Genomic DNA, 25828 nt, shown 5'->3' with positions numbered 1-25828 from the left:
CAAATGTGTTAATATTTATATTTTAAATAAACTATATACATATGAAAGTTATGTTTCAAACATTTTATTTTTAAACACATTTTTAAAATTAATCTAAATTTTTTTGTGTAAGTACTTTAAGTATTTGCAATTATTTAAGTTTTATTGACTGCAAGAATTGGGTGTTTTGTAAATTTAAGGGAATTTAACAATATATTTTATTAACAATAAAATAAATTAAAAGAAGAGTTGATGAGCCGAGCTAATTAATTATATGTGTTTGTAATTATAAATTTTTATATACAAAAATTTAAACAATATCAAGAATTTCAACTTGAAATATTTTGTTTATTTACAGAACAATGTAACAACGCAATTTGTACATCGCAATAAAACTTTACATAATACAGTTTGAATATTTAAAATACTTATATAAAAAATGAGATTTTTGTAATTATCTTATTAGGTGTACAACTTTGCTTCCGTCGTTTTCCTATAGATGGCTTTAGTGGTAAATGGTCGAAATAAATAGATCATAGACGTCAATAAATATGAGCGTCTGTCAACATAACCCCATAGAAACATTAGTCGATTTGTGTCTGCATCATAAGGTTATTCTCGATTGAAAATGTCAGTTCGAGCCAAATCAAACGAATCAAATTCTCGTCATTTGCGGGAGGTTTTAATTTTCTACTTCAATATGAAGAAATCTGCGGCTGAGGCTTATAGAATGCTTTCAAGTACTTATGGTGAGGCCGCTATTAGTAAAAGAACGTGTTATAAGTGGTTTCAACGCTTCAAGAATGGTGATTTTGACATCGAAGACGGGCACAGCGATGGAAGAGAGAAGGAAGATGCAAAATTGGAGGCATTACTTGATCAAGACTCATGTCAAAATCAAGAAGAATTGGCACGATCATTAGGAGCGACTCAATAAGCCATTTCAAAACGCCTCAAAGTCATGGGAATGATTCAGAAGCAAGGAAATTGGGTGCCGTACGAGTTGAAGCCGAGAGATGTTGAACGGCGTTTGTTTGCTTGTGAACAGCTGCTTGAAAGGCAAAGACGGAAGAGATTTCTGCATCGCATTATGACTGGAGATGAAAAATGGGTTCATTACGATAACCCCAAGCGCAGAAAATCATGGGGAGTTCCTGACCATGCTTCCACATCGACGGCAAAATCGAATATTCACTGCTCTAAGGTCATGTTCTGTATTTGGTGGAACCAACTCGGCGTAGTGTATTATGAGCTGTTAAAATCGACTGAAACAATCACAGGCGATCAGTATCGAACGCAATTGATGCGTTTGAGCCGAGCATTGAAAGACAAACGGCCGCAATACAACGAGAAACACGATAAAGTGATTTTGCAGCATGACAATGCTCGACTCCATGTTGCGAAAGTGGTCAAGACATACTTGGAAACGTTGAAATGGAAAGTCTTACTCCACCCGCCGTATTTTCCAGACGTTGTTCCCTCTGACTATCACTTGTTTCAATCAATGGCACACGACCTGGCTGACCAGCACTTCCGGTCTTATGAAGAAGTAAAAAATTTGATTGATTCGTGGATCGTCTCAAAAGATGACCAGTTTTTTCGACGTAGAATTCGTATGCTGCCCGAAAGATAGGAGAAAGTAGTGGCCAGCGATGGACAATATTTTGAATCATAAATGTATAACCAGTTTTTTACGATAAAGCCTCGAATTTCAGAAAAAAAACGGCGGAAGCAAAATTGTGCATCTAATATAATACATATACATTTCCATACATCTCTATTAGAGCACAGATGAAAAAATACTGTCTCTTAATAAAATTATTTTTTATATACGTTTTAAACCATTGCTACATTATTTATTTTTTGTATTTCATATGTATGTATATTATATCAGCTCTCTGATGCTAATAAACAATACTATTATCTCTCTGATTAGCACTATGATAAAGTTCTGAGAATTTTTTCAGAATTTTTTAATACCATATTTTCTCAGTTGGTAAAAATATACCAAGTTGCCAATAAAAAAATGTAGTATTAAAAAGTCGATAAAAAATCCTGAAAAAATTCTTAAGAGTTCTACGAAGAAAATAAACAATCTTGTCTCTTGCAGTTATTCTGTAAGGTTGATAGTATTTGAGGAAAAAGTTGTTAAAGATGTATATTTGGCAATTTTTTGTAATTAATAATTTGTTAACTATTGCGAAAATTGCAAAAAAAAATTGGTAGAGGACTTTTCAATTCAGTTTAGTCTCATCTACTTTCCTGAGTTATTGCAATATTGCAGTCTCGCCGGATGTCTTGTATATACTAAGGCACTAGATATGTAAGTATTCCTATCTGTCATTTTTTAGTTCTACTTGATTATACTATAATAGAGTATAGTCAAAGAGAAATCTTCAAAATAGGATATATCATATTTATTGATTAGAGAAACAATACATTGTTCTGTAACTGTTCTAAAATTTACTGCCAGTACTAAAAATCTATAATGCACATAACGTAAACTGTAGCATTTTTAGTGCTGGCAATAAATTTAAAACACAGCCCACCTTATTATAATATAATTTATTAATTTTTGATCACGTATGCATATTATACATTTGCGTACTCTTTTCACACTTGTAATCCTAAAATCCTGAAATTTTTAAATAACATTCTTTGTATCAATAACTAATTACGATTAAAATACTGTTGCATATGTGAGTTTATTGGTGTAATACATCCATCTACATTTTTAAGATTTCTGTCGCCTATTTTCTTATAAGAAATTCACATATGATAAGGTAATATAAAAAAAAACGAAGGAAAAAAGTATGACTGTTTTAATATTGAAGTAATAATGATATTAAAAAGTATTATACATTATCTTCAATGAGTTATTATTCTCCTTTCTCGTGTGTATAATAGTTTATTCAAAATAAGACTTAAATTAAATTTTTGTAATCTAGATCGTTGATTTAGTATATAACACCGAGTATCATTTAACAATCTTAATCTTAGAATTATTCTTAGATAGTTTATTCTCAGGTTTCACTTCACCAAATCTGGCCTTTCTTTTCTCCAATCGTTCAGCCATCTCAACCTAAAAGAAACAAAAGATTTAAAATAAAATCAGTGTGATAGAAAAATTATATATGTATATATATATATATATATATATATATATATATATATATAAGGGCGATCAAAACTCTGATTAAGTTAATTAACTATTTTATTAATACAAATATAAAATTTATATTAGTTATTAGAATTCAATATATCAAAAAAAGATTAAGAATAATGAACTGTATATTAGAGACTGTGTTAAGCGATTCTGTAATTTTTGTTGATAGAGTTAATTGTCAATTTAAGTAATTGAAGCTTGGTCGAAGTCGCCCTAGTGCCCGTCTTTACCAATATGGATTAACTTTAATCTTAGTGTAACGTATTTTTTATATGAAATAAAACTATATTTTATAATAAAATTGTACTTTTGATCTTTTCTTAGTTCTAAGAATTAGATAAAAATGAAAAATAAATTAAACAGAGATTACAGTTAATTTATGTAAAAATGTAAGCAGTGGCAAATCCAACATATTAATTTCCTTACTGCTTAAAAGTTTTTTACAATAAACTATTGCCTAAATTTAAGTCTTAAACCGTAAAAACTAACCAATTATAATCGATTATTCTTCTCACATTTGATTGTGATTAATTTCTTATGGCTTAAGATTTAAAGATTAGATAATGACTTATTGTAGAAAGCCTGCCTCTATATAAGTTTTACTGTATGTCATAGTTCTAACTCTATTTTTGCTTACCTTCTCCATCAAAGTAGATACTGAGGTACCAAATCTTTCTGCACGTTTCTTTAATACTTCATATGTAGTAGGCTATGAAAAATTGATTGATAATTGTTATAAAATAATTCTATAAATTATTATTTTATCTTGATAAACATAAACTGTACCGTAAACTATACATTGCTTACCACGGGTGTCTTTATGGATGCAGCCGATTTATTATTTTGATTATTTACGTTAAAACGAGCTAATCTAGCCTCCTTCTTTGCCGCTTCGGATAATGGCATTCCAAATTTCTTAGCTCTCATTTCCAATCTCTATTAAAAAATAAATACATTCATGTATTAATAAATAATATAATATAAAACAAGCGTGTTCGCATTGTGCGTTTGAAGCAAATGAATTTTATTACTTGGTGATCTAAATTCTAATGGATAAGAATAATATAATTTTTAGCTACCTCTTTCGTGCTGAGCTCGGATAGTTTAATAATTTTTTTCTCCGGCGGAGCGTCATCACTTTCAATCACTTTCGCTCCTTTATTTTCCTTCTTCTCCATTTGGTCATTCTTTATTTCTTCCAATACAGATTTGCGGTTTAACACTATCTTTTTTGCATTGGAATTGTTGGTTATGTTATCTATAGACAATTTTCGCTTCTCAGGAGTCTCTTGTGAGTCTGGCTTACTTGATAATTCTTCTATTTCTTCATCCTGTAAATAATCCAAAATTATTATGTATGTATTTAAAACAGAAGTTAATATTATATAATAGTATATATGTGTGTGTGTGTGTGTGTGTGTGTGTGTGTGTGTGTGTGTGTGTGTGTAAGTTTATTATTATTATAAGTTGTTATTATTAATAATTGTAACATCTATAGTATCTACTTACACCAAGTACTTCATCTTCATCTAAAATCTCTTCCGTAGTTTCATCCAAAGACAATGCAGCATCTATAAAATATAAATAATTCTTTCACAAAAATATACCTAAGATATTTATATTGAAAGAAAGAATTGAAATAGAGCAAAAACAGAACCTCCGTGAATTGCTAATTGGAGTCTTTCTACCAATTCATTTTTATTGCCTGTAGTGGAAAGTCCTCGCTGTTTTAATTCAGCCCTTAGATCAGCTACCTGAAAGATACAACAATGTAATAGAAATTAAAAGAATTAAAAAAAAAATGTTTTGAAATAGCTTATGCTTCATCCTATTTCAATTGCAAAAATTATTATAATTAATTAAAACTACAGAGATTATGAGAAAAAAATTATGGAAATTGTGATCTGCAAAGAGAAAATTATACATATTATAATTGAAACAGAAACCTAACATGATTTCATTTGCCAAGCATATTTTAACTAACTTTTTATTCACCAAGAGAATTTTTTTGTAAAAATGATGAGACACAAAATTGATTTATGCTATTACTATAAATAAAAGTACTTTTATTATTTATTTGCCAATACATTTTATTATTATGCTTTTCTACTATAATCAAAGATAATCACAGTTTTACAAATGTATTTTAATTTAAACTTTTTTTCTATGATAAGCCATTACGAAAGCTTTAAGTCTTAAGTCAATTACAGTCGAATGTGAAAAAACTGGTCAATTTCTTATGGCTTAATAATGCTGATTCTAGAATGAGTCTGTAGACAGAAGTTTTAGTCTTAATCAGTGAAGTTGATCAATCAGTGTTAGTCATACAAGTTAGCTATTGGTCAACTTCACCGATAAGACTACTATTGACTCATTATAGAATCAGCATAAGACTTAAAATTTAGATGAAGGCTTATTGTAGAAAGCCCATAAGACTTATTAATTAAGGTCTTAAAATAAGAATGGATTGTGAATACTGCTAATAATCTTACAAGCATATTTTAACTGACTTTCTGTTTATATATATAAATATATGATTATTTTATAATAAGAACAATGAGAAATGAAATGAAATTATAATATTAGATACAATAAATAAAAATATCCATTTGTTTATTAGTACACTTAGTTATTTCTTTATTATTAAGACAATTATAGTCTTATAAATATATTTTAACTGACTTTCTGTTTTTTTCATCAAGTGAAGTATAATAAAAACAATGTGATAAAATTGAATATAATCTACTATAAATGAGAGAGTACCCAGTTGTTTACTGGTGACACTTTGTCACGCTTTTCTACTATTAAAACAAACATAATCAGTCTTACAATTCTAAGTAATTGTATATTTTATGTTATATATTATAGCCAGTAATAATATCGGCCACCGGTGACCATCGTATGTTAAAACCGACAGCGGAAGTGAGTGATCGGGAGCAGCGACTTTCTAGACACGAGGAAGCTTGATTAGAATATCACCGAGAAACAATGAGTTGTGCGAAACAAGGAGTTAACTTATAACATTCACCTTCATCTTCGACAGTTCAGTTAACCCTTTCTCGTAAGACGAATCAGCCATCGTGCGTTCGAATTTTTTCCGAATCACAAGTACGCTACTGATGGTCGATTAGCATCTCATCGCCACTTACGAACGTTCGTTTCTTCGTATCTTTCACTGTTACAGCCTTCGCATAAATGGAACCAAATGAAACGACGATTCGACCGGGTACAACACGCCTGTTTAAGCGGCAGTCGCAGGGATGCAACCGATGCAACCGTTTACGAATGCAATCGATCGATTGAAGAACAAGTGCACAGTAAAAACAATCTAAAAATGAGATTGTAAAAGCGAGAAAACAAATTGCACCTTCGTAGTTGTTTAGAGGGATGCACATTAATTGTTATCTATTTTTTTCCTCAGTTGTTATCTCACAACTTTTAAAGAAGTGCAACGCGGTGCAACGTTTTAAGTTGGCGACACTGATCGTGCGCCAGCAAGTAGCACCATAACCTTCAAAATAAACCGTGAAACGTTAATCCATTGAGATGGTTGACGAGTCGACGAAGAAGACTTTGAGTAATATTCCGTTATTGCAAACGAAAGCCGGCCCCAGAGACAAGGATTTATGGGTGCAGAGATTAAAAGAGGAATATCAAGCTCTAATTAAGGTGAGAGAATTAATACGACTCTTTTTCACTTGCAAGCTTAAATGTCACACTTCCATATGGAATAGTTTTTGTGTTGCTTAATTTATAAATAATATAATTTAATTTAATTTTTAATTTATAAATGTTAGGAATTAATTTATATGACGAAACATTATTAAGCAGCACATTCACTCTAAATATTTTATGTAATAAATAGATTTATAATTATTAACTATGTTCGCAGAATGGCTGTGTTTAACAGAAAAAGCAGGTTTGCAACAGTTATAAAATTCGTGGATATGATTGGTTTATATATATTGGTTTAGATCCTGTGAGGAATTAAGGGCAAGATCAATCATGTTAAAGAATTTTACAGTTGCAAAGTTGCTTTTTCTGCTGAACACAGCCATTGTTTATTTTGCATTGCCTATTTCTGCTGGAAGTTTTCTCCCCTTCTCAGACTATATTCCTCTAGAAACTCTAGATAATTTGAATCTAAAAGTACAATCCAATTAATACAAAAAAAGCTTCCAATTAATACATAGATTTAATCATATTATATAATCTTTTTTATTGTTATAGTATGTCAAAAATAATAAAGAAGCGGATAATGACTGGTTCCGATTGGAATCAAACAAGGAAGGCACTAAGTGGTTTGGCAAGTGTTGGTATATTCAGAATTTCCTGAAGTATGAATTCGAGATAGAATTTGATGTGAGTAACGTTACTTCTTGCTTTTTTTAATTATATTTTTTATTTAAAGAGAAAATGAAAAAATATTACTACTTCCAATATAAAATTCTATTTGAATAATATTTTATTAATATTTATTATAATAAAAAAGTTAAAATTATTAAAACCTAAAAATGAATCAACATTTAAAAAATTTAAGTAACAGTTTTTTCCCTCTCGGATAATTCTAGATTCCCATCACATATCCCACAACAGCACCTGAAATTGCTTTACCAGAATTGGATGGTAAAACTGCAAAAATGTATAGAGGTGGTAAAATATGCTTGACTGATCATTTCAAACCATTGTGGGCTCGTAATGTTCCCAAGTTCGGCATTGCTCATGCAATGGCTCTTGGTGTAAGCTAAATACTTGATTGCATATATTTAATAATTGAATGCATAATAACTGAAAGCATTAATCCTTCGGAGCTTTTGACAAAATCTATAACATAGTTACTGATATTAGGTCTATAAAATCTGCTTAATTTATATATTAATTATAATAAAAGGCATTAATTAATTTCAAGAAACTAAAATAACTTACATGAGAAAGAATTAATAAATATATTTTATTTATAAGAATAATCAAAATTTGCAGATGTAACATAAAGAAAATTGAATTGACACTTTTTATTGAAAAGAAATTGAGTCCATATCAGCTCCAAAGGTTTAAAAGACTTATAAATTTTTGTATCAAGATACTTTCATAAAAAATTCTAATTCCAAGTTATTTCTTTATTTTAGTTGGGACCATGGCTAGCAGTAGAGATTCCAGAACTTATAGAAAAGGGTATCGTAGTTCACAAGGACGAGGAAAAGAAATCATGAAGTGGCAACGTGTAGAATGGCAGACATAACAAAATGCAAATATTGAATAAGTTAATTTTTTACGCTTAACATTCAAAAGGAAGAATTTATACATGTTAAGTTTTTACATATAGAGTATTATTTACATTGTTCAAGGCGCGATCAAATAAAAACTATTTAATACAGGCTATTTATCATCGTCATCCAGTTTTATCTTCTTACTTTCTTTAACGATTTGATCAAGTCTATACAAATCCTTGAGCGATACTTGTCCCGTTCCCCTCCTAAGAGGCTTCGGTTGAGACTCATCTGGTTTCCATCCCAACATATATATTATCTGAAACGTAGCGGGAACGAATGTTGTGTTATCTTCTTTCGTTTTTCCGTAAAGCTGCTTATATATAGATGCGGCTGCGATTAGCGTATCCCTCGACAGATGCAAATTGCGATTTCTAGCTGCATTATTCTCAGCCATTCCTAGAATAATAAATTGCGTAATATATTTACATGTCTGTTATATAATATTTATTTAGTAAAGAATTTTGTATAACGTTATCTACCTTTCAGGTCCCACATAAGCTCGAACATGCTTGGGTAACCAATGACTATCTCATCAGTATCAATTGTCAACATAGTAAAGTTTGCTCTTGTTAGTAAAGACCCAATGTCTCTGATTTGCACGAATGGCGAGATGTGTGGCGAGATCCCACCATATCTTTCAAATTCAGCTAATTGCAAGGAACTTCTATATAATCAGAATAAATGCCACAAATAATAAACGCAAATAGAATCTGGAGAAGCTTCAATTTAAACCTGGTAATGTTGTCTTTACCTCAATTCGTAAAGCGTATCACCACCAAATACAGCAGCCATAAAGACTCCATCATTTTTTAAACTACTGTTGATACGTCTGAAACATCCAGGAAGATCGTTGATCCAATGAAGACTCAGACAACTGATCACCATGTCAAAACTATTAGACTCAAAAGACAGGTTCTCTTCATCTATGACTTCCTTCTTGATCCTTATATCCTCTGTGATCTCAACCTGTTGCAGGAGACTCGGACTCATGTCGGCCAACACCAATTCCTCCACGGACTCACTGAGAATCCGTTTGGACACATGACCACGACCACATCCCAGATCGAGAACTTTACCAAACTTTCGTTTGATGTCAAATATTCTATCTGCCAGCCTGTCGCCCACCTCATCTTTAATGTAGTCATACAACTGGACATTAGCATTCTTGGCGGCACGTTCGCGTTGCAACAGCTTCGCATTTCTATCAAACACGTTCATCGGACTATCGGGTGGCAACACGGACGTCGATGCAGCATTGCATGTACCATTAGGATTATGTCTAAGACTCAGTAGGTTCAGCTTATAATATCCAGCATATAATATCCAGCTTCTCCCATAAAATGGAATCTTTAATGTCATTTCTCAATCGCACAATGATTTCGATTGATTTTTCTTTTAAAATTAAAATTGAACTAATTAATTTTTCTTGTTTTGGAATATATTTATCCCTTAGACACAATTTCACTTTTTTTCCTGATGCTTTTTCTAATTTTTTATAATATAGAATATTTCATCATCATAATTAATTTGTTGATATTCTTTTAGATATTATTAATAACGGTTTATAACTTAAATCGACATCAACTTGATCAGCTGTTTCAGTTGCTTTGGTTTATTCCGTTTTTTGTTAAAATTGAGGTTAGAAATAACCTTAACCTGTTTCTAATCTTAACTTGCAAGAGAAATGAACAATTATCAATGAAATATAAACAAAATTAATATATAAAATTTATGATAAAAATTAATTATAATATATATTATTATATATCTTATAATAAACTTTGCTACAATAATAAGATTATTATAAGATTATCATATTATTATATTTTATCAAAAATTTTACATATTGACGATATATAAATTTTATTATATTTATTACGAGTTAGTTTTCTAAACAAATTTTATTCATAAATAAGTGTCTATAATAAAAGACAATTGTATAATAACATGATATAAATACAGTTATAAAGCGATATGTACATACAATGATATTTTTAGTGCAATTGCATTTTTTCTTCTAAAGAGCCTGTTATCTTTAACATAAATTATTAAATTAATATAATAATTATTATATAATAATTATTAAAATTAATATTTTTGAAAATATATTGAATTTTTTATATTCTTTTGAAATAAATAAGTATTTGCAATGGTTTAAAACTACCGCTATGTTTCGAAGTTTACGCGTATTTGTTCTGGGTATCATTAATCATGAAACTTTAACCATAGGATAGTGAAAAGGGAAAAAGTGAAAAGGGAAAATTTTTACCATTGAAATTAATGAAATTTTTCACTTTTCATTTTTAATCCTAGGGATGAAGTTTCATGATTGATACCTAGATTTATTCTTAGCTGTTGAAATCGCCGAAATTAATTAATAAAAAATTTAAACCAAAAATCTTGCTACTAAACATTTTCGAAAATTATCAAATCTGATGGGAAAACCACCAAATTGGCAACACTGCAGAACTGACGAGTATCAATATGGCGTTTGGTGGCGCTGCGGTTTGATGCCCCTCTTTACGGTGTCGACGCCGTACATTGCGTCGCGTTCAGTGAGATACCGCGTTTTTATCCGATAAAATTTATAGAAATCCTTTGGATTTCTAGCTAGAAAAATGGTTCAGAAAAAGGTAAGATTATCGAATCATCGTACGGGAATAATATTTTTGTTAAGCGACGTCGGCTGCGTCGAATATCCACGTTTGAATTAGTTCGAATTTCGAGCATGTTCTCCAACGTGTAGCCCAAAAATATGTTTTCATTCCACAGTCAATTAATTCAATAATTATGTAATGTGATAATTGCAGTCCTCTGAAATCTTACTTTTGCCGAAAAATGCTATTTCTACAACGATCAAGTAAATCGATTCGTTCGCGTGACATCAATTTAACATTTTATAACCTAATTTTATACAAAGTAATTTCGTAGGTAAAAAATGAAAGATTAGCGTTCAGCAATAAATGCATAATTTTCATGATAAAGGAGATTAAATCGTTAGATTCTTAAAAGATATTTCTTGCATAAAAATATTTCTAATTTAGTTCTACATATTTCATTAAAATTGCATGAATATATCACAAAGAAATGTATTAAAATCCTACTATGTCGCACGTGAAAATTAATAATTATTTCTATTTTCTTTCATAATTTCAGCCTAAGAAGAAGGTTGGGAAGAAGGTAGCTGCCGCACCATTGGCAGTCAAAAAAATTGAACCGAAGAAAGTGACCAATCCACTCTTTGAGAAACGAACACGTAACTTTGGCATTGGTAAGTCAGTATAATTTTTCTGATTAATACAGTAAAACTCTGTTTATCTGCATTCCATTTGTGTGTTTTTCTGCGTCCACTAATGTAAATTAAATGAAAATAAAACTCAGGACATTTTCAATTTCAAGTTTTCTAAATTTCAGCTCCTATTATCAGAATTAATAAGTATTGGTAGAAGGGAAAACAAGTTAATCTCTATTATCTAAATCTTTCGATTATTGGAACTGTTTTATTCTCCAATAAATTTGAATAAACAGAGTTATATTATACTTTATAATCTGTATAGAACAGTCACATGTTACTGTGAAATTCTATTAAAATTTAGGCCAGGACATTCAACCGGCTCGTGATCTCAGCCGCTTTGTAAGATGGCCCAAATACATTCGTATTCAACGCCAAAGATCTGTGTTGCAGAAGAGGTTGAAAGTACCCCCGACGATAAACCAGTTCACACAAACATTGGATAAACAAACCGGTAAGATGTATATTCCATGTATGATTTTTTAATCCTATTCATATTCATATGAAAAAAATATTGTTCTTATATAATACAATATTGTTCTTATATTGTAGCTACACAGTTATTCAAGGTATTGGAAAAGTACCGCCCTGAATCAACAGCCATGAAGAATGCAAGGTTGATGGCGAGAGCTGAACAAAAGATTGCAAAGAAGGAAGATACGCCGACGAAAAAACCAAATGTCATTCGCAGTGGAACCAACACGGTGACTACACTGGTAGAGCAGAAGAAAGCTCAACTAGTTGTTATAGCTCATGATGTTGATCCTATTGAGGTTAGTTAAATGTCTGATTCATAGTAGATTTATAATGTTTATTCTATTTAACTATGATGCTTGAATTTCTTCACCTGAGAACATAAATGTTTTTAACATTTGTATTCAAGGAATGATATATGACACACTGAGTACCATCTTACATTATTATATATGTATATTTGTAAGAAATTATATGTACCAACCTAATCAATTTTCTCTTTATTGATACAGATCGTATTGTTCCTTCCTGCCTTGTGTCGTAAAATGGGTGTACCATACTGTATTGTTAAAGGCAAGGCTCGTTTGGGACGTCTGGTTAGACGTAAGACCTGCTCGACAATTGCTCTTACTCAAGTACGTAATTATATCCAATTATATTTTTGTTTTAATTTGCATTTAATTAAACTATATTATTTTTATGATGAGTATTCGAGAGCCAATCCAATGAGACACTATGAAATTAAAATATATCTGATATACATTTATGAAAATCTGATCCTTCTCTTTTATTTCAGTTTTATTAAAATATTATCGTTGTTTCAGGTGGATTCTGGCGATAGGGCTAACTTCGCGAAGATCGTTGAAGCCATTAAGACGAACTTCAATGATCGATATGATGAAATCAGGCGTCACTGGGGTGGTGGTTTATTGGGAAGCAAATCTGCGGCAAGGATAGCAAAATTAGAAAAAGCTAAGGCAAAGGAACTCGCGCAGAAACAAGGTTAAGATCATTGCCCAAATTATCAGATTATATAAAAAAATAAAGAATAAAATAAATTTAGTACTATATTTATTTGATAAAAGTATCCCCACATTCATATATCTCTTTCATTTTTGTATAAAGAATCTTTATTATGTATATTTTAAGATAAAAGAGAATTCCTAAATTAACTATATACAGTTACAATAATATTGTATCTAATATCCTCAAATTCGTTTCTTAATGAGCTTTTCTAATCTCTTAATTCTTCCAGCTTCATGTTCTGGACTATTATGTATTATATTTTTCGCAGTCTCTGTGACATCTGTGTTTTCAGATTGTTTAAATTGCTTAAGCAATTGATCTTGATCTGTCTTTTTCAATCCCTAAAATGTATATATTAATTACATTGGATTATTGATGAAAAATATAATAGACGATAATTTTACTTATCGTAAAAATTACCTTCATATCTAAAATTTTTTGGAATTCTGAGGATTGCAAGTCAGGCAAGCGTATATTGCATTGTTTCACGAAATCACTAGGAGATTCAATTGGAGACATTACAATCTTCAATATCATTTCAGCGTTTGCCATACCTTTGACTACAACCTGTATGATAAATAATATATTAAATATAAATGTACTTTAATAAATTTAATCTACTTTCTAAAGTATTTAATTACTTTCGTGTATGTTACTGGAGCTTTTCTCTGTATTTGATAACCTGTCAATGGAAGATCCAGTAAAGCTGTTTTCAACATATGGACATCTAACAACAATTGTTCTGCGCCAACAGCATTTAATGGCTTACATTTAAATAATTGCTGTACTAATTTTGCTATGAAAGAGCTGAAACAAAGCATCAAGTATTCGAGAACTTCAAAAAGTATATAAGTACATGATAAATATTTTACCTGGCGAACTTTACACAAAGCTGTGTGAAGTATTTTCTACAAGAAGATAGTCTATCTCGTATGGTTGGTATTGTTTGTCGAAGATGTGCTATTATCGTATTAACATAATTACTCTGATCGCCCACGATTTCCACAGAACTCCATTGTACCTAACAAGTAAAACAGAGTTATTATATTTTTATTATATAATATTAATATTGTCTCAATTGTACGTTAGTTTTAAATAGCAGAATATGATATTAATTTTATTTCTATATTATAGAATGATATATCTGAATTATGTATAATTAATGTTATATTATAATTGCATCTTTTTTTTCATAAGTCATTACCTTAGTCATTGCAGTCAATGCGGATTCACACGCTGCTTCCAGATCTTGAACTAGCAACTGAATGCAATTAGAAATCACGCTAAAAATAAATAGCAAAAATTAATACATCAATAAAAATTTTTTTAAACATATATATAAAAATAAAAAAAAAGAGAAGATATACGTGTGGAAGATATCCTGTTCTTGAGATAAATTAATTTTTTCTGAACAGCATTTATCTGTCTTTCCACGGAGTTTCTCCTCTAACTGCTGTGTCGTTTCTAAACAATATTCCGCTGTTGTCAAAATACTGAAAAATTGTATATTTCAATAATTATTCACTTTGTTCTGTGGAAATAAAGAATTTGTAATATATTTACCAGCATATACGAGATTGCTCTTCTTTGCTGAATCTGGCAGTTTCTCCTTCCTTCAAAAAACTTTGGAAATTTTGAATAAAGCCTGACGTTGATAGATTATCTCGTAAGTCACGTGTAATATTACTCATGCTGGTACCAATTCCTGCACTGCCTCCGACTCTATAATGGTTATATTAAAATATATCGAAATATATTATATATATCGAGAGATACATAAGTTCTGAATTACTAATTTCTGAAGAACTGATTTGCACGATTTTTAGACTTACTTGGGTAAATTATTCTGTAAGATCTTTACAGCGTACTCTCGTAGATATTTTTGAAAAGTCTCGGCAAGGCTCAACATGATTAAGCCAGTACTGAGTTGCGTACATTGTAGCATGCACTTCTTGTAAAATACAAACAAATCGGCACACGAACTCAAGACACTACTCGGGCCTTCAATGCCGTCAAATTCCTTAGCACCTGGCGGTTGCGTTTTAGAATCGGACACGAACTTGTCCATCAGATCTGCTAAATTGCGATCCAGACTTTCTATGTAAATGTTCAAGTATGACTCGAAACATCTTCCTATTAGTTTTTCGAATGGAGACGATCTTGGTTTTTCGTTTTCAACCTATACGTATAAAAGAATAATAAATATTTTTAATGAAAATCAGTAAATAATACAGAGATGAATGTAGCATACATATAAACGACTTTGATACCTTCTCATCTTCTTCAAAAGGATTTCCCGGGACTTTCTCCACAACTTTATTACTGACTGGCATAGTCTTAATATCGGTAGTCTCCAAAGTGCTGCCGATAAAACGCTTCGACAGTAGCGTCTCAAAATTACTAGTTCTCTGAATCGCATAAAGCAATAATTTTACATCTATTTCATTACGCCTCTTGTTCATTAATTTAGTGAGATCTTCACGTGTGACATGGCAAAATTGTACAGCTATTCGTTCAGAAATTTCCCAGTCTTGAGGAAAAATTGTGCCGAACTTCGACTCGAAATCAAGCAAATGTTTCTTGATCCACGCATATCTTCGATCTATCTTATCCAACCAGGCGAAATCCTGATTCTCATCGAACAAATGTGCATATTCTTGTAATTGGATATTTACAAACCAGACTAGCAGATCTTTCCTTTAAAGAAAAGGAGTATTCGAGACATTATCAAAATCCTATCATATTAGATGCTACAAATATCTATATAATACACACTTCACTTTAGGATGTAATACTGATAATACTAAACATCCTTCCGTCAATTGATTGAAATGTTTTGGATTCTGGCCTGAGAAGGCCTGCTTGAAATCTGCTGTAATCTGCTGAGCTAATTCATCCTGAATCTGACGTACCTTTCATTTAGACAAAAGAAAACATATTAAAAGAACAATCAATTAAAAAAAAACATATTAAAAAAATAATTAAAAGAATTATCTATTTTAGTTATCAAAGATAAAACTTGTGTCCTACTTGATCAGATAATTGTTTCACTTGTGGTATGTCCATATAGCTATTAAAATTTTGCATCACTTCCATCACTGCTTGCAATGGTAAGATAATTTCTCCATACTGCTTTCTTTGCGTTAATATTCTGAAGAAATGTATAATGGATTCATAATTTTGATCAATGTTTAAATAATATTTTGTAAAATAAAGCAATATATGTACTTTAAATTATCCACTCCTTCCACAAGCATATGCAAATGATTTAGTGCTGTTATCGAAGCGGTAAGATTCTTTTTAGCAAAATCCAGCTGTTTGATGTCTCTTGTAATTTCCTTAACCGCTTCCTCAGATTGTTCCGCCTTGTCTTTTATGTCTTTTATATGGATAAATAATTGCTTTATCACCTTCTGTGCATCTTCCAACGCTGCTCTACCATCTTGACCCACGTTTGTCTGACCACGTACAACTGACCGTATCTCTTTATCAATAGTATGTATCTTATTTTCTATTTTATTCACCACTTCGTCAATATTTGACAGCGACTGTTCCGTAGGAAATAACGTGTTTATATGATCCACTACATTGAAGTTAGGTTGATCTAATGGATCAGTGATAGTTAAGACCTGATAGCAAAAACGACAATGTTAAGCTTATTTTGTAAAAAAAACATAAAATAAATACTTTACAGATATAATTATACACAAAACCAGCAATGACAGGTAGACGTCAAGGAAGGAAACGGTTCAAGGAAAAACAGACATTGAAAGGAGAATCATTTTATTGAAAAATAGGAATATAAAATATAAAAATCCAAACACAGCGCTGTTATTTTGCACAGGACGAACACACAGCTTGAAAACACTAACGCCTGATGAGAAAAAGACAAAAACTCGTGGTGAACTTCACCTGCTCGATCACTTCCTGCACGTTCTGCGGGAACGTGTAGATCGTAGAACGGAGCTCTTCCAGCTCGTCCTCCTCGTGATTCTCCATCGTGCTTGATCACGCTGCGCGAGCGGACACGGGCGTACTTCACGCGAGAATCGCGCTACAGTCTACATCCACACGACAAAACAGATGCAAGATTGCAGGTAGTTGTAGGTAGATGTTAGTGGATGTGGCAGGACTGCCAGGTGACATGTGATGACGTTTGCGCGAGCGCTACTCAAAGCGGCAAGTGTAGTTGTCGCGACGCAACTTTGGATACAATCCACTTTACGCTGCAAATGCTTTCTTTGATTGGTCAATTCGTAAAATTCTTTCTTCTGATTGGTTAACGAAGTATTTGTAGCGTTAAGTGGATCACACCCTTTCGAGCATTTGATAAACTCCAACCGCGACGAAAATTTAAAACGTACTGACACCTAGTGGTAAAATGTAACATCATAGTACAATACATTAGGGTCACAAATGAATTAAAAAATGTACTAAAAAAAAGAGAAAAAGCATGAAATAAAATAGGTATAAATATACACTTATTATTGATTTAAATATGTACCTACATGTATATACATATTTCAATCTGTATATAAATATGTATTTTATTTATAATTTAATTTACATTTTAATATAATTAGTATTATTATTTTATTATAAAAGAGCTTTTTATTACACACCCAGCAAACGAGAATGGATTAAAATGAATTGAAATTTTTTTCTATCCAAAGTGCGTATTTTAAAAGCAAGCAAATACTTTTTTTTGGATTTAATTGGATTCAATTAGATTCAATTGGATGCAATTGGAAAAAATGCATTTTCTATTCAAAATTTTGAATTGAATAGTATTCACAATATGTATGTTGTGCATAGAAAAAGCTAATATTATTTTTAGATTGAAAGGCATAGAGGTATGCTCCATGCAATTTCTATACATGAATAAAAATGCATTCAGGATTGAAAAGCATTCGTTTTAACATTCATGAATCAATATTTCTGAAAATCTGAATCCATTTCAATTCATTTCAATCCATTCTTGTTTGCTGGGCTGGTTGTTGCACTACTATGAGGTAGAAATAATATTGCTGTAGCAAATTTGAATAATTTTGGGAATACCATTTCATTTCCAATTTTTAACCTACTTCTACCCAAAATTGTTCAGGTTTTTCAAAATGTGACAATTTTTTTTATATTCTGGTAATAATTTTCACTCTAAATTAAGAGCTTCCAAATCATTTAATCCCATACAACACAGAAAGATTGCAAAAACATTGCAGAATAATTTCACTAAAATATTACAATATTGCATGGTGATTGTGAAACGTCGCTGAATTATTGCTGCAAGATTTTAACAATGTTAAAATGACGCTTTTTATTATATTGGCATTATTTCTGTCATTCTATCTTCGTTGTTTATTAAGCTCAATGTCTACGATGCTAGAAATCGATCCGAGTTCTAAGAGTTAGCATAAAACAGACATAAAACAAGGATAGAATGACATAAATAACTAATAGCGTTTCCCCGAACGCACCAAATGTTCGCGAATCACTAGATGGCATTAGACGACTAAATGCCTGATTCTCGATCAGCTGTTGTCTCTGCATCGTCTCATATATGCGGTATCTGCAGGATGTGCGTGGTTTACTCGGTTTCTTCGGTATAAATAGTGACGTGACAGGAAAGTAAAATTAAAAAATTATACCACGTTGTATAGCTCCAAGTTGTACTTCTGAATATGACACTAATAATGAGAAAAACGAAAATATATATATAATAAAATATATAATAAAGAAATGGTAATTATATAGAATAGGTGCCGCAGCTTCAAAATCAATAAAATTAGGCTTATTCGACACATTTTTGCATGAAACGAAAGAATCTGGCAAAAAAAAAGTGTCGCTCTGCCTTGTGAACCGAGATTAAGCGTTAAAGTTGACGATTATTTAGGTTAGGAAATATATCAGCTGCGAAATACTGCGCATTTTTTCTTGGTGTGGCCCTCGTTTTGCGTGGAAGGTTGTAAATCCATGTCGTTTCGCGTTAAAAAAATCTAACCCTAACCAAACTCATTTTTTACTTTCGCGTGAAAAGTTGTTCATTCAAGAAGCAAAGGTCTACTAGGTTTACATGCAAAAAAAAAACGCGTCGAATAAACTACATCGAATAACCTAATTTCATTGATTTTTAAATCTGTTCTGTATAATTATCTGAAGAAATTGTGGCAGATAGCAATAAGAAGAAAAAATTTTAATCTAAATCATAGCAGTCTATATGTCACAAACATTTTTTACCCATAAATATTTTATGAATCATATTATTTATGAGAGATAAACAAGGAAATATTTTTGATGTGGTAAGTTCCATAGATGATAAATTATAGTTTATTATTAGCTAAAGCTTTGAAATTAAAGATATTTGATATCATAGTATGTCCAGAAAGATCAGAGATAAACTTAATTTGTCAACGAGTAATAAATGGAAATGTTCATATAGTTTATATATTTAGAAAGGTGTTATATTAAGTTATAAATGTTCAAAAATTTATAAGCAAAATTGTTTTCTATAATTTGTTATACTAATTATTGAATCACTTACTCAGATACAAATAAATTATTGTTTGCATATTCTGATTTATATAACCTTTCCTATACTCCTATTTATTGGTAAAACAATTGTTTTTGAGATTATGATAAAAACAGAAGATCAGTTTTGAGAAAGTATTCAAAATATATTTACTGTTATTTTTAATACAAGTAGAAATATTTGAAAGAATTTGATGAATGAAAAGCTTGCATTGTTGGATAAGGAACAATTTTAAGATATTTATTACAATCATTACAATTATTATAACAATTGATAAAAATTTTAGAATGTTTATAACTTGCACAATAAAGTATTTACGGATAACAGTTTATATGAACTTTTTTCACTTACTCAACCTCATTAATACATTGTATAATCATTAAGACATTTGGCCGGTTTGACCTCGACTTTTTCAAATACCCTATATCAATAAAAAAAAATTATTGATTTTATAATTACACTTATGATCTGGAATAGTTCAATAGTTCAATGTTCATGTTAATTGAACAGATTGAACATAATTATTAGGTGTTGGAATTAATTCGTAGCGTTTTACAAGTGATGGGAAGTACTTTCATTAATGTATTTTTTAATGCTCATGTGAAATAAATAACATTCTTTCATTAAAAACGCTACGAATTAATTCCAACACCTAATAATTACTGTGATTTTTATATATTAATTACTGTGGTTTTCTTAGTCTGCACGATACAAAAAGCCCCGTTTAATAAAAAATGCTGATTTGAACTTTTCTTGGACAGAAAAAGTTCAAATTGGTGATGAAAAAGAAGATTTATTTGATGAATATGTATCAAATATTGAAACAGATAATAGATTAGAGAGCAAAATGTATTATCACGAAAATAAATATACATTTAATGCAGTGAAAGAAATGTGCTAAAAGAAAATATGACATTAGAAGTAATTGTTTTAAAACAGCCTGTTACATATTCTGCCAGATATGTAAATATATAATACTATTGAAAATATAAAACAATTAAAGGAATCACTATTTTCAATGGACAACTTTAATATATGTTCAGGTGCAATTAATATTGCAAATGACATTGAAAATTTTGGATGCAGTTTAGCTTTTGAAGATATTTGTAATACATGGAGACATAATAAATGTTTATTATTGATACCTCAATCTCTAAAAACGTGCAAGTATGCTTAAATTAAATTTTCTTTGAATAAAAAAAGTATGTATATAATCCTATTATTAAAATATGCAAAAGTCAAAAATAAAAAAAAAATTATAACTTGAAAGAATTTTAATGATTTTTATAGAAATATTTTTTTGTCATTTTTGTTATTAGGTTAGTTCCAACGAAATATTTGTAGAATGGGATTATTTTCGAATTTTACATGATAAAAATGAACATTGCCAGCTGAGATGCGAGTATATTCTAAAATACCTATTTGATATTCAATAATGTTAGTAAAATGAGAGTTCGATTAGCTGTACAAATAAGAATGTTTTAGTATTATCTCATGGAACAATAAAATAATTCGTGCAAAGTATTGAATTACACAACTTTATTATTTATTGAGAAAATGATAAATTAAAAAAATTTTAGTATAGACTTATTGTTTAGCATCTTCAGCATTAAGATTCGTTGTGATCGAAAAAGGCATTATACTTCTTCTAATTTTGTTATCTGTATGTTTTCAGTAAACTATGGCTCGTGATTTACGATTTTATAAAATTTTTTTACCTAAATTAAAAGACTGTGTGTATTAGTACAGCTAATTTTTGTGAGTGGATTAATGATTTATTTGACGCCTTAAATTAGAACAAATTTGCAGATGCGAAAGTACACATTACAAAGTAGTAAAAGTTTTGTTGCCGATGTAAATTTTAAGTAAAAAGAGTGAGAATAATGAGTTCATATTTTAATATATTAAAAAATATTATACAATTTTGAATTAGATTTTAGAAGAATCTCTTAAAAAATTAAATAATTGGGAAGAACAGTGTGATAATGATGTCTCGGAAGATAATTTTTTAATGAAGCAAACTGCTGATAGACTTTGAGTGACAATCAAATCAAGAGATTTGATAAAATATTTGATATTGAGTGTTGGTGTCGGTTCTGTATTTACAGAGGATGATTGAATCAAGACTCTCTAGAAGTTTGGAAACAATCAACAAATATAATTGCCATATAAAAGATGTAAGACATGTATATTTACATATGTTAAATATATTTGTATATGTTATATGTAAAAAGATATATATAACATATATAAATATATTTAATATGTGCAAATACATATACAAGCTGTAGAAATTATATCTGTTTGCTGGGATATAAAAAATACAATTATAATATCCACTTATCTTGAATTGTACCGATAACAGAAAATGTGTGAATAATATCTTTTTATTATTACGATTATAAATTTAATAACAATATATTTAAATTTATTTAGCAATAATAATTAATAAGATTTGTATATTAATACATTAATAATGAATTCCATAAAATTCGAATCTATTTTATTTTTATAGAATAATTTAAATAATGAAATCTATGTATATAATTTAGGATTTTAGATTTCTATAATTACTTTAATATCTAAAATTTGTTACAGATTCTTGCAATACTTTATGTAATATTTATTCTAATAATTAACACATTTTCTATTATTATTATTCGAATAGTCATTTTTCTAATTTAATCTTTTTTATCTTTTTAAAATATGTGTATCAGAGATTTTTTGGCACGATAAGACATGCGACAGGATTAAATGATCATCAACAATGTCTACTTTTCTATAATTTTATAAAATTTTAAGTACTTTTAGTATAATTAAACCATCAAAATATGGAAATTGTACGGTTTTGAAAGATAATGAGGATGAAGAATTAATGATTACTCTTTTGGATATAAAAGAATATAATAATTCTCGCCATAATCAAACATCTTTAACAAAGTTGAAAAAAAAAGTTAAATAATATCACTAATGGAGACGAATTACATTCAAATCTGTTGGGTTTGTTGCATCATGATCAGTCAGAAATTGTTGACTGTTATTTATTATGTAACGAGATATTTATCTCAACATATTCTTAAATCCATAAAATGTAATATATGTAGAACAGCATTCACAAACAGTACTAACAATGAATATAGTGCCTTTCCAGCAGCTTTATTGACTAATTTAAAGTTGAAAGAGGAAGGATCCAATCGAAAAGACTCATACACTTTAATATAAAAATGTATTATTTAATCAGACATTTAGGAAACTTATTTTTAAAGTATTATCATCACTCAGACATGTATGAAATGATTATAAAGAATATTTACTCCTGACTTATCACTTTCGCGCAAAAGTTATAGCGATAAAATATTGGCACAAATAATTAAATTTTATATCCTTTTATATATGAGACAATATATTAATAAATTAAATACAGAAAAGAAATATATGAAACAAATTAAAAAAAAAAATTCAAAATTTTACAAAACTTAAGTATGTTTATGATGTATATATAAGAAATTATTTTTAATATTTAATATTATATTAAAATAGAAATAAGTTACATTATATAAGTAAGTTTATTTTTTTCTATATCCCATTTACCTATATACACTATTCCATTTTATATATTATAATTATATGTTATTATAATTAAATTATTTTAATAAAAAATAATTTTTTAAACATTTTCTTATAAAAATTTTAATTATAAAATTAATATTGCATATTAATAAAAAAAATTACATATATATTAAAATAGATATTTGTTTTCATACTATTTGTAAATTGTACATACAACAAAGTTTATATATTGCAAAAATTATCAATTAATGATTGCATAATAATGGCTTATATATATTAACTTAATTCTATAGAATTGCCAGATTTGTGAGAATGTTAACAAAATATCAAAAAAGGATAGATGTTATTTATCTATAGATATGATTGAGCACTTAACATGCTAGCGCCACGCGGACATTATGTAACCACGCGAACTAACGATGTTCAATGGGCTGTCCTTACCGTTGCGCTTTCGATTGATTGATGCGGACCCCGATCAATTCAAAGCCGCTCCGAATATTTCAAAGTGGATAAAATAAAAAGGACTTAATTAATTTAATTTATGATTGTCTTATCAAGCAATAACTTTTACTATGGATAAAATAATTTAGATTAATTATTACTTATAGTTAAAAAATGTTAATAAGCAATTTATTCTGATTGAATTAATTAGAAATATTTACAGTATTTTGTTAATATAAATTATTTAAATTAATAATTTAATTAACGTATGGCAAGGAAAATTACAGTAGGATAAAGATTAATTAAAAATACAGTTAAACATTTATTATAGCACTTGGTGTTTGATGTTTTGGATTAATTACTTCACTTGAATTAATTAAAATCACTTGGGTTAATTAAAATGTATTAATAGTTATCTTGGATCATACAAAATTAATGGAATTAATTACATAAATAAATAACGATTCTGCGATCTGTCAATTTTTAACTGATTTTAAAAGTTTCTGTATCGCTAACATTATTTTTAATTTTTTGTGGATATTATTTATTTATCAATCAATTAATATCTATTCAAGCCAACACAAGATGATAATGTGAAAATGAATGATAATTTATTTAAATTATAATTATAAACGCTGAGATGTTTCGATTCTGTTTCAGATCCTTTTATCAATGCTTCATGTAAATTGTTAACAAAATGCAGTCATCTAAGAATAGTAATGTAACAGTAATGTTATCGTACTTCTGATATACTATATACAATAAATTTATTGAGTCGTTATATAATAGAGTATAAATGTATAAAATTTTTTTTCTGACTCACATGATCATCGCAATATTATTAAATTGTTTATGCATCGGACGTCGAGTTTTATCTAATGAGACAATAATACAAGACATACAGTACAAACATATAAAATATAGAATACATAAAGTGTGTCATTTAAACATAATTATGTTATCATAAGCTTTGTCCAACAATTTCGTATCATTCTGTAAATTTAGACTATTAATTGGTTGTTTGATAAAAATATTATAATTTCTGATATAAGTCTCTTATTCAGTATTTTTTTCTCATCTAAGATGCTTAATAATGTTACGATGATCATGTAAGTCAGAAAAAAATTTTATATACTTATATTCTATTATATAATGATTAATTTATATAACGATAAATTTATTATATAGTATATCAGGAAGTATAATGACTGACATCACTGTCATTACTATTCTTAGATGACTGCATTTTGTTAACAATTAACATGCAGTATTGATAAGGATCCGAAACAGGATCGAAATGCGTTTATAATTATGTTGATTTAAATAAATTAATTTTCACATCCTATGTTGGCTCGAATAAGCATTAATTGATTGCGTTGATTTATCTCAACCGAGCTTTAATATTTAATTTATTATATTATTTATCAATTATTTCATCTAAATATATATTATTCATTGTTCTTATTCATTGTTCTTGGCTAATCGCTTGTATATCTGATATGCTTTTGACGTACTGAATATTTTGCATTTAAAAAAAAAACATTTTGTTTCAAAAAAATATATACTCCATTATTTCTACCAAAATTTTATCAATTACATTGAGAAAAAGCTTTATTAAATCTTAATGTTTTTTCAATAATACTAATACTAAACATTTACTTACAAACAATAAATAAATATTTACTTCAATAAAAAAATGTAATTACATTAAATTAATTCTTGTATCAATATATTATCTCTTTTCATTTAGTAAATATTTAGTATGCTATTCTAATATTCATTAATTTAGTATATTTATGTGCAAAAATTAAGGTATGTTAAGATATTAATTGTTTAATTACATTTTTCCTTTTTCGATCACAGGAAAATAAAAGATGTTAAAAGTTTTCCCTCTATATAAAAAATTTTCACATATCGATATCATTCTAATTAATTTTTATTAATCTAGTTATTCTAAGCTTAAATCATTTTAATAATTGCTCAATGTATGTGATACAACAAATCCTCTTGAGAATGAATCTCGTATTGTTTGATTCATAAAAACATTTTGATTCATAAAAACGCGAAATCGAAACGTCAAAATA

At 29.1% G+C, this 25828-nt stretch overlaps 6 protein-coding genes and 1 long non-coding RNA gene across 8 annotated transcripts in view; 3 read left to right on the top strand and 4 right to left on the bottom strand.

The window, feature by feature from the left end:
- Positions 1-2665: 2665 nt before the first annotated feature.
- LOC105150668 (SAP domain-containing ribonucleoprotein) lies at positions 2666-6484 on the bottom strand. The gene is made up of 7 exons (XM_011063902.2): positions 6174-6484; positions 4803-4899; positions 4655-4716; positions 4225-4476; positions 3953-4081; positions 3783-3854; positions 2666-3061 (listed from the first exon to the last, which is right to left on the bottom strand). Exons 1-7 carry the CDS (start codon positions 6222-6224, stop codon positions 2957-2959), a joined length of 768 nt encoding a protein of 255 aa, XP_011062204.1. The 5' UTR covers positions 6225-6484; the 3' UTR covers positions 2666-2956.
- A 55-nt stretch (positions 6485-6539) lies between these two features.
- On the top strand, positions 6540-8524 carry Ufc1 (Ubiquitin-fold modifier conjugating enzyme 1). Its single transcript, XM_011063901.2, has 4 exons — positions 6540-6814; positions 7376-7507; positions 7717-7884; positions 8272-8524. Exons 1-4 carry the CDS (start codon positions 6692-6694, stop codon positions 8353-8355), a joined length of 507 nt encoding a protein of 168 aa, XP_011062203.2. The 5' UTR covers positions 6540-6691; the 3' UTR covers positions 8356-8524.
- On the bottom strand, positions 8396-10873 carry LOC105150666 (arginine-hydroxylase NDUFAF5, mitochondrial). Of its 2 annotated transcripts, XM_087412570.1 has the most exons (4): positions 10752-10873; positions 9167-9807; positions 8895-9079; positions 8396-8811 (listed from the first exon to the last, which is right to left on the bottom strand). In XM_087412570.1, the coding sequence occupies exons 2-4, from the start codon at positions 9772-9774 to the stop codon at positions 8522-8524; spliced, it is 1083 nt and encodes a 360-aa protein (XP_087268696.1). In that variant the 5' UTR covers positions 9775-9807; positions 10752-10873; the 3' UTR covers positions 8396-8521. The 2 variants fall into 2 exon arrangements, with proteins under 2 accessions (XP_087268696.1, XP_011062202.1); XM_011063900.2 differs by lacking the exon at positions 10752-10873 and having other exon boundaries at positions 9167-10619.
- Positions 10874-10903: 30 nt separating this feature from the next.
- Positions 10904-13239, top strand: RpL7A (ribosomal protein L7A). Its single transcript, XM_011063904.2, has 6 exons — positions 10904-11048; positions 11572-11686; positions 12012-12161; positions 12260-12480; positions 12694-12816; positions 13006-13239. The coding sequence occupies exons 1-6, from the start codon at positions 11034-11036 to the stop codon at positions 13186-13188; spliced, it is 807 nt and encodes a 268-aa protein (XP_011062206.1). The 5' UTR covers positions 10904-11033; the 3' UTR covers positions 13189-13239.
- Positions 12352-12793, bottom strand: LOC147907541 (uncharacterized). The gene is made up of 2 exons (XR_015547154.1): positions 12666-12793; positions 12352-12554 (listed from the first exon to the last, which is right to left on the bottom strand). It is a non-coding gene; the product is annotated as an uncharacterized LOC147907541 (long non-coding RNA).
- A 49-nt stretch (positions 13240-13288) lies between the features above and the next one.
- Positions 13289-17570, bottom strand: Vps53 (vacuolar protein sorting 53). Its single transcript, XM_011063905.2, has 13 exons — positions 17120-17570; positions 16436-16836; positions 16238-16358; positions 15983-16119; positions 15478-15904; positions 15040-15386; positions 14771-14929; positions 14575-14700; positions 14412-14490; positions 14080-14228; positions 13849-14014; positions 13628-13774; positions 13289-13548 (listed from the first exon to the last, which is right to left on the bottom strand). The coding sequence occupies exons 1-13, from the start codon at positions 17204-17206 to the stop codon at positions 13390-13392; spliced, it is 2505 nt and encodes an 834-aa protein (XP_011062207.2). The 5' UTR covers positions 17207-17570; the 3' UTR covers positions 13289-13389.
- A 1149-nt stretch (positions 17571-18719) lies between these two features.
- Positions 18720-25828, top strand: part of LOC105150671 (hypothetical protein) — a 29871-nt gene continuing 22762 nt past the window's right edge. The window contains exon 1 of the mRNA XM_087412574.1: positions 18720-19503. The gene's annotated coding sequence lies outside the window, so the exon portion shown is untranslated. The remainder of the gene's footprint in view (positions 19504-25828) is intronic.

Source organism: Acromyrmex echinatior, chromosome 13 (genome assembly GCF_024713525.1).
Source record: "Acromyrmex echinatior isolate Ae372 chromosome 13, ASM2471352v2, whole genome shotgun sequence".
NCBI lineage: Eukaryota > Metazoa > Arthropoda > Insecta > Hymenoptera > Formicidae > Acromyrmex > Acromyrmex echinatior.
Note: the sequence above shows the minus strand (reverse complement) of the source record. Positions and strands in the feature narration are given on the sequence as shown.